At 36.1% G+C, this 8331-nt stretch overlaps 1 protein-coding gene across 1 annotated transcript; it reads right to left on the bottom strand.

Moving 5' to 3' along the window:
• Positions 1-3947: 3947 nt before the first annotated feature.
• LOC145779947 (uncharacterized) lies at positions 3948-7240 on the bottom strand. Its single transcript, XM_082591639.1, has 3 exons — positions 7159-7240; positions 6567-6728; positions 3948-6076 (listed from the first exon to the last, which is right to left on the bottom strand). The coding sequence occupies exons 1-3, from the start codon at positions 7215-7217 to the stop codon at positions 5932-5934; spliced, it is 366 nt and encodes a 121-aa protein (XP_082447765.1). The 5' UTR covers positions 7218-7240; the 3' UTR covers positions 3948-5931.
• Positions 7241-8331: the final 1091 nt, after the last annotated feature.

Here is an 8331-nt window from a genome sequence, read left to right as displayed (position 1 = left end):
CGAAGATGTTTCAAGTAAATCAATAAATCCAGTCCAAGAAGAGTTTCCAATCGAACAAGGGTTGCCAAGCAAGCACGGTGGAAGTACTTTTTTTTATGGCAAACCAATTACTGTTTTCCAAATACCCCAGATTAGGCCTATAATAGGAATTTTTATTCGAAAAATTCATTGTTGTATTTCTTTCGTAATAGCAACTACGTTCAGTGAGTGAAGAGTGCTTTTCTGAGTAGGTACAGAGATGGGCAAGATCACCAGTATTGGTGATCTTGAACATCAAGATCAAGATCACAAAGAATAGGTGATCTTGACGATCAAGATCACCAAACTATGTGATCTTGAAGATCAAGATCGTGATCTTGAAGATCAAGATCACTCTTTGTGTATTTGAAAAAAAAATGAAGGTTTTGGTCAATGATGTTGCAAAAAATAATTGCTATAAGCAACCTGGATAAAGGTATAACTTATAGTTGGTATTGCTAACTTTTACTTTTAACTACTCGATTGCTGGCCTAAGAATTGTAATAAGTTAGTGACTGTTGCTATTAGGCCTATCAATTGTTGACGTAGTTTGCGTAGAATCGCAACGTCACACCCAAGGCCGAGGTTAATTACAGTAGTTCTGATAAAGTCGCAAAATTTGCAATTAGTTTTATACTTTTTTTTATAATAAATAAATAAAAATAAACTTTGAACTACATCAATTTTTACCAAAGTTTTTGTCTGGTTCATGTGGGAGTTTTTATTCGTGTTACTAAGTAGTTTTAACTTTCACTGTAATATGACAATGTTTGAAAATTGAATGAGGCTGTTCACCAGGCATTAAATTAAATAATAGGAGATGTTCTACTGGTGCAAATTGAGCTAAACTATCACAAGATGTATACAGTGACAATTTGCTTTTATTCCGACGTTTCGTCAATCAGACACGACTGACTAGCCCCTGAAGAAGTCAGTCGTGTCTGATTGACGAAACGTCGGAATAAAAGCAAATTGTCACTGTATACATCTTGTGATAGTTTAGCTCAATTTGCACCAGTAGAACATCTCCTATTATTAAATGACAATGTTTATTGCACCATTTACCCATCTGGCAACTTTGATACTGTTGTCTGCCATCAAAAAAGTTCAGAGGTTTGCGGTCAGACAAACCGCTCCATACTCAGACCCTCAACAAGTCTTTGTCTGGTTGATTTGCTGCAATAAACCACTTTACATGACCAAAGTCGGCTGGAGTCCAGATTTTTTAACATTGCCATTCCAGACTTTTGAAACATTTAAAATTGGGTCAAAGAAAGCAAACATTTCTTTAAAATTCGCACATAAAAATTGTGAACAAAGTTAATTCATTTTTTATTATACGTGAACATAAAGTACACGGAAGTCGACTTCTTTATTATGACCAACACAGAAAACTTTTTCAATTTTGAAATGGCAACACTGACCAGATTAGATGGAGACTTTAAATCGTCTTTTGTTGAACGCATATCATATTAACAGTGGCTTAATGTTAGTAGTTGCCACTAACTACTTTGTACAGTACGAGTTTTAAAAAAATGCCTCTATCTAGGAAGTAAAATTCAATTTTAAAGTGATCTTGATCTTATTGTCCTTCAAGATCACACAAAAAAAAGTGATCTTAGATCAAGATCACCAAAAAAAGTGATCTTCAATATCAAGATCACGCCCATCTCTGAGTAGGTAGATAATTAATCTTGTAAGTTCAAAACCTTGTCATATCACATTAAAGACATATCAAAGTTTGCAATAAAGTCATAGCCTAGTTCCTTTTTGTGAGAGAACAGGTAAACAAGCGTGATATGTTTCCACCGTCCCTCTTTTGGTGGCTCAATGGCTATTGGGAATATCAAGCGCTCGGAGCACATGTGCAATGTAGCCGGAGCAATATGTTATTGCAATGTAGCCTAAGCCAAAGGATTTTTAATTTGCCGAGGTGGAAGTGACTGATCAATGTTAGTGATTGAATTCAACTGCACTTTCACAGGTTTAATTTCTGTATAAAACCGATAATAATAGATCTTATTCTGAATTCTTTTTTAGGCTACAGTCATCGTATTTTTAATTATCACTTTTTTCTTTTGTAGAACATTGATAAATTTATGTCATTATGTTACTTTATGAATGCTTGTTTCAGTAATAAAAACTAACTTAACCGTATCGGAGTCATACAAGAAAACGTCTTGACATAGTTTGAAATATGCAAGAACGACGAGTAGGCTATTATCCCGGTAGCCTATATTTCGATTCTTATAACCCACCTTTTACCAATAGCGTTAACACAAGAGTTCAGGAATGTGTTTGCACAAGGGCCTCAGATGATTATAAAGGCCACGAGTCTTTCCAGAGAGCCCGGGAATATGAAAGTGAATACCACCTTTTGGAGTTCTATTCCGATATAGTGCGCTTGTATCTAGGCTACTTCAGATTTTTTACACTTTAGAAACGATTTCTTCCTAAAGTTTGATGAAAAGCAATCTTTTTTTAGCGAATTATTTCAACAGGTGACTAAGGTCTCGTTAAAAATGTCTTATTTGCCGTATCTTGAGTTTTTTATTGGCACCGGACCCAAATTATCATCTCAAAGGCCTTGTTCTTTTGAAAATGTATTTCAAATTCCTGATAAAACCAAATTGATTTTTCATAATAATTACTTAATGAAACATAGCACATTCTTGTGTAAGTCAATATTAAAGTGAAAAAATAAAACCACGATAGGCCAATTATTGTTAATTATGTACATGCCTGGGTAGCTCAGTTGGATACGCGCCCGACTTGGTCGCGAAACGAAAAAACAGCATGACCGAGCAACTTTCGGCGAGTGGGCTTGAGCAAGTGATGGTCAGCTGCTTTCCATTCAGTGACACCTTGTCGATGAAGAAGTTCACAGGTAACCAACGAAAACTCCACGCAGTCAACTTCGAGCCCTGCGTCAGTGGTTCGTATAGCCTTCAAAGGCATGCGACACCAGCTTTTTTAAGCATTTAGGCTACTTAGGATTTTTCAGTCCCAAGATAAAAACTGCCGCAACCAATAGCTACCGATATTGTTGCGTAGGACACAATCTGAAGATGGATCTGCTGCAGGCTAAATATCGAATTTCAATCAATGTCAGATTTAGGAACCTCTTTTTATCTAAACTCCAGGTTAAACTCCTTTAGTAGGAAGGCGGTTCATCTGCCCACATGAAGGAATAAGTGATTGTAAAGCAAGGGCAGTTAGTCCCATTTTAATATTACCGAGTACTGTTGACATTATAGACTATTATAGCTCGCATTCAGAGATTAGTAGTAGCGCGTTACTTTTGTAGTGCAGCTACTTTTTTGTAGCGAGAGCGGCGCTATATTTTTGTTAGAGTAGCGGCTGTAATAGCGACACTACTTTTTCTCAATGTAGCGAAAAGGTCCTACATTTGTACTTCCGTTACACGCTACTTTCCAATTTAGATTGAAAAAAATGAACGATTTTCTGAAATATTTTGTAGAAACACTGGAACATAAAAGTAAAATCTTGCTCAGAACATGTTATCCATAGCGATGTTGAAATGGTAATGTAAGCGCATGTGGTACTGAAACGTAATATCAATCGGTTTCTACTTTGTAAGTCATTGTAACTTCGCAAGATACTTGAATACTGCTATCCAGTGTCAGGTCAAGACAAAATTAGCGCGCAGATGTAAAGGGAGAGCTCGTTACTTTTCCAGTGGCGGGAGAGGTAGCGCGTTAATTTTTATCGACTGGAAATAAGTAGCGAGAGCGCTACTCTTTTGTCATATTGTAGCGATAACGCGCTACTTTTAAAATAGTGGATGCTTAGCTCTAGAGATGATGGTTGCAATTTTTCAACAGAAATAAATTGTTAATATTGAGCTGCATAATCTCTCTTTTAGGCAAAACATAAGCATTCCCAAATGGAGCATTGTCATTCGTTTTCAAAAGATATATTGAGCAATGAAAGTTTAACACAACAAACAAGTAGTTCGTCAGTTAGGCTGAATTGATGTTTGGGTGACATCTGCTGTAAGACAGTGCATAGAACAGTGGTTCTTAACCAGGGTTCGATCGAACCCCTGGGGTTCGACGAAGCTGTTTCAGGGGTTCGGCGCGAACGTCCTCTGAAACATTAAAATACGGCCCACGAATGGTAAGCTATATCAGCGAATATTTTTGAATCACATTGAAGTACGATGGCTATCGAGGGAGAAAGCGATGAATCGCGTTTCTGTTTGCGTACAGAATTATTGGAGTTCTTGAAAAGTCACAACCATCGGCATTCAAAACACTTTGAGGACAAGTTTTATCCTAACTTTGACTTATTTGGCTGACATTTTTGGTGCTCTCAATCAGCTGAATTACCAATTGCAAGGAGGGAGTAAAAATGTAATAGAAGCTGAAGAGTAAATGAGTGCTTTTCAAAGGAATTTGCAGTTGTGGTGGCAGCGATTGGAAAATAACAACTTCGCTAACTTTCCACGTCTGGACGAGGTAATAGCTAAGAAGTTCCGATACAGCAATTAATGGCAAAGTTGCAGAAGTGCAGAGGCTTTAAGCCAATATTTATTGAGCATTTGCAGAAGTTGCAAAATTTATTTCAAAACTACTTTCCTGAACAACCGTAATAGGCTATCCAGCATGGATACGTCAACCATTTGCTTATTATATCACAACAGCAGATATAAACAGTCCATACTAAGATGACATTATCGAGCTTCAAGAAAGCGGGATGCAAAAAAGAAACTTAACACAACAAATCTTTAAACGTTTTGGTGCCAACAAATGGAAAGTTATCTTATTACAATTTTGCCCTTGAAGTTCTCATGCCATTCGTAACCACTTATTATCCGAGCATGCGTTTTCTATTTTGGTGGATGTTAAAGCAAAAAAAAAAAACGATAGGCTACTGGCTTGCATGCCAAAATGACAACAGAATTGTTGTTACCGAGACAAAGCCTCGAATCTCACTATTGGTCTCAGAAAAAGGACAACAGAAGTCTCATTGATTCAGTAATGTAGTAGCCTACTATTAAATGTGGTAGATTTTTGTTTTTGTGACTCAGCGAAAATTTGGGGTTCAACGAAAGCTTGCAGACTAGCGTGAGGGTTCGGTAGGTTAGTAAAGGTTAAGAACCACTGGCATAGAATAATACATCAGTTGGAAATTTCTGTTCTTAAGTCTTGAAACACCACATGTAAGCCTAATTATCTGTAACATAAAAAGTGTTTGGTGTCATTTCATCACCAGACACTTTATCACCTATCAGACAACTGAATACTGAAAAGTTAGAGCAGGCTACCTCACAACAGTTCATCAGGAATATTATTGTTTCTAGAAGTAGGCTATAGTTGCAACCACACAACAAAAAACTTTCGTATCTAGAAAAATGTATAAACATACTGTATATATAAAAGGAAACATGTCTCGACGTAGGCTTATTGTACCGTTTGGGCAATCGAAAACGTGTCTGCAGCCCACTGTAACACTGCTGCTCCGTTGGATGCCAGTATCGACTTGCAGCATAACGAACTGTCATTATAACACAACATCAAAATATGATATCACAATAGTTAAAAATACTGGGCTATTCCGCATTTTACACACGTTAAATTAAATAAAAATTAAGATTCGTATAGGGTAGAAACGTTTCATAATTAAAAATGCTTATGATAGTAATTTTTAGGCAAAAAATGCATTGTTGTATTTGTTTCATAATAGCAAACTACATTCAACTTGGTTCAACTGCGTTTTTTGTCAAATAATATAATTAAAGACATAGAGCTGCACAATAATGTCATATGTTCGTGTAAACACATTGTGACATGTTCGTATAAAAATTAATTGTAGCATTGGAAGTGTTCACAAAACGGCGACTAGATTCTGAAAACAAGATGTTTTCACGGTGTTACTATGCTACTTTTCTTAAGCTGCAAACTCTTCTTGAAGTGAAGATAATGATTTGCTTAGACTCTCTTCTTCGACTAAAGGTAATGACTTGCTTGGACTCTCTTCTTCGACTGAAGATAGTGATTTGTTTGTGATCTCCTCAACCGAAGTCGTTAGATCGCTTTTGTCAATGAAAAGAAAGGTTGTAGTTCAGAGACTTATTTTAATTCCCAGACAACGGAATTTTACTTTTTTGTATTAAATAACTTATTTACATACTTGTGTTGTACAAATTAATTTTTTTCAGTTTTAATATCTTAATTTTTTCCCTAATAAGCTAACGTTTTGCCTTATGTTACAAAACTATGAACAAAATACAGGCCTACAACTGCTATAGTGCTATATTTGAATAGAGTCTACCCATACATTTGAAAGTGACTTACTTTTTAAGGGACATCAACAGAGTATTTATAGTTCGTTTAAACAAATTACAGTACTTCAAATTTCAATTGAAGCATTCATTTTATTTTGCATTGGAAAAATACTAAATAATGTGTTGTTGCTCAATGGATTGATAGTTCGAGGTACTGTGATAACAAACGCAGTAAAGGTTTCGTTTTAAATATAAGCTACAATACGATACATGCACTTTATTGCCAAAATACATGTACCTTGTAATTTCTTCCAACAGTGACGGTCTTCTGATTTGAAACTTATATGATGGATTTTTTAAGTTTCTATACAGAACATCGTAAAGCTCAGGTTGGCTTGTCTTTCGTGGCAAGTGCGAAGAGTCATCCTCTTCCCCAACGCGATGTGTTTCATCCGTTTGACTGCAAAAATAGTTTCTTCATCACTGTAGTGTACATTGTACAATCATTATCTATTCCATACACATGCAACATTTTATTTGAAAAAAAGCAACAACACTCGACTATATCACAACATGACCAAAAAAATTTATTGCTTTTCAGTACCTGCACCAGTAGTAAGATTAAGACTGTTCAAAGATTAACCAATTATGTAGGTCAAACACTTAAATGTGTTGCACATGCAACATTGAACAATTTTATGGATAAATTTTATTTTATTTTTCCCAAATAACACTTGTTTGAGTAGGCTTGAGAATAGTGATAGACTTTATGGACTTGACCATTTTAATTGGTTTAATTTAAATTTTATCATTTCATTATTTTTCTTTATAATACTGCAGTTTTAACAAACTAAGATTGTCAATATAGTGACATTACTAAGTCTACGTACGGTTCTGTAGACTGGAACAAACTGAGTTGTTTGTTGCTGGCATCATCTTCGATTACCATATCCGCGTCACCTAAAGTTATGGACAGTGATTGCTGCCTGGTGCGTGAGTTGGTGTGTAACTCCACTATTGGAAGGTTTGTGGCTTTGCTGCTTGAAGCAATCCCACTGAAAATACAGTATCGTTAGTTGAAGAACGTTGGTAAGCCTCGATTTCACCAACATCCGCTGTGGTCGTTCAAGGCCTCCCTAGACAGCAAAATTCCTCATTTCGACATTAATTCAACGTCTGCAGACGTTAAGTCAATTTAAAAATAACGGATTTTGCTGTCTGGGACAACCCTCGTTGTGTGTGCTGCTACAGATTTCAAGGATGACTTCTAGTTCAATGGAATCTAACTAATGCATAAAAACTTTTAGGCAAAAGCAACCTCAAGACTATCACTTTTGCTATAAGCTTAGAGATTGGACCTGCATCAAAGCTTCTATATTCTACAAGCATTAATTGTTGAAAGAACGCTGTTCAGTAGAAAAAATTAAAACTTTCCTCAGCCTGTTTAGTATATAGACTACCGGTAATTATGAAATGCTGGTGCATACTCCTGCATACGTCAGTTTTAAACCTATCGAGAGCAAGTGGAATGCTGGAAAATGGACCAAAATATTGACTTTTTTATTTTTCCCTACCTTTTGATCCTGCATATTAGGCTACACCTAATTTCAATCTTTAACCATCAAAGCCGAAGCCAACAAGATTAAACAGTGTAGGCTGATTATCACAGCCACATCATAAAAAGAAAAGCCAATATTTGAGGAAATCGAACTGTTGATGCAGCGGACAGTTCTCAATTTTCTTTGGTGAAACTCTGCTTTGGTGATCCCAATTTCTAATCACTATTCTTGTGTCGGTCATCAAGTGAGAACGTGTAACCATAAGTTGGTAAATAGTGGTAACATTTTTTCTTTAAATCACACACACACTCATTTACTCAGTTGTGGAAGGCTTTCTCTTTAATATCATTGCTACTTTAGGGATGGTATTTGTGAGAAAGACTTAGCAGCATTGTTCTGTTTTCAGTGGATGAAAGTGTTAACGTGAGAACGGTGAGATAACGATTTATCGGTATAATTTGGGTTCTATGATGATTCTGACTTTGGCTGTATCTACCTTCGTTG

Source organism: Aplidium turbinatum, chromosome 11 (assembly GCF_918807975.1).
Source record: "Aplidium turbinatum chromosome 11, kaAplTurb1.1, whole genome shotgun sequence".
Taxonomy (NCBI): domain Eukaryota; kingdom Metazoa; phylum Chordata; class Ascidiacea; order Aplousobranchia; family Polyclinidae; genus Aplidium; species Aplidium turbinatum.
This window is presented reverse-complemented; position numbering and strand designations above follow the sequence as displayed.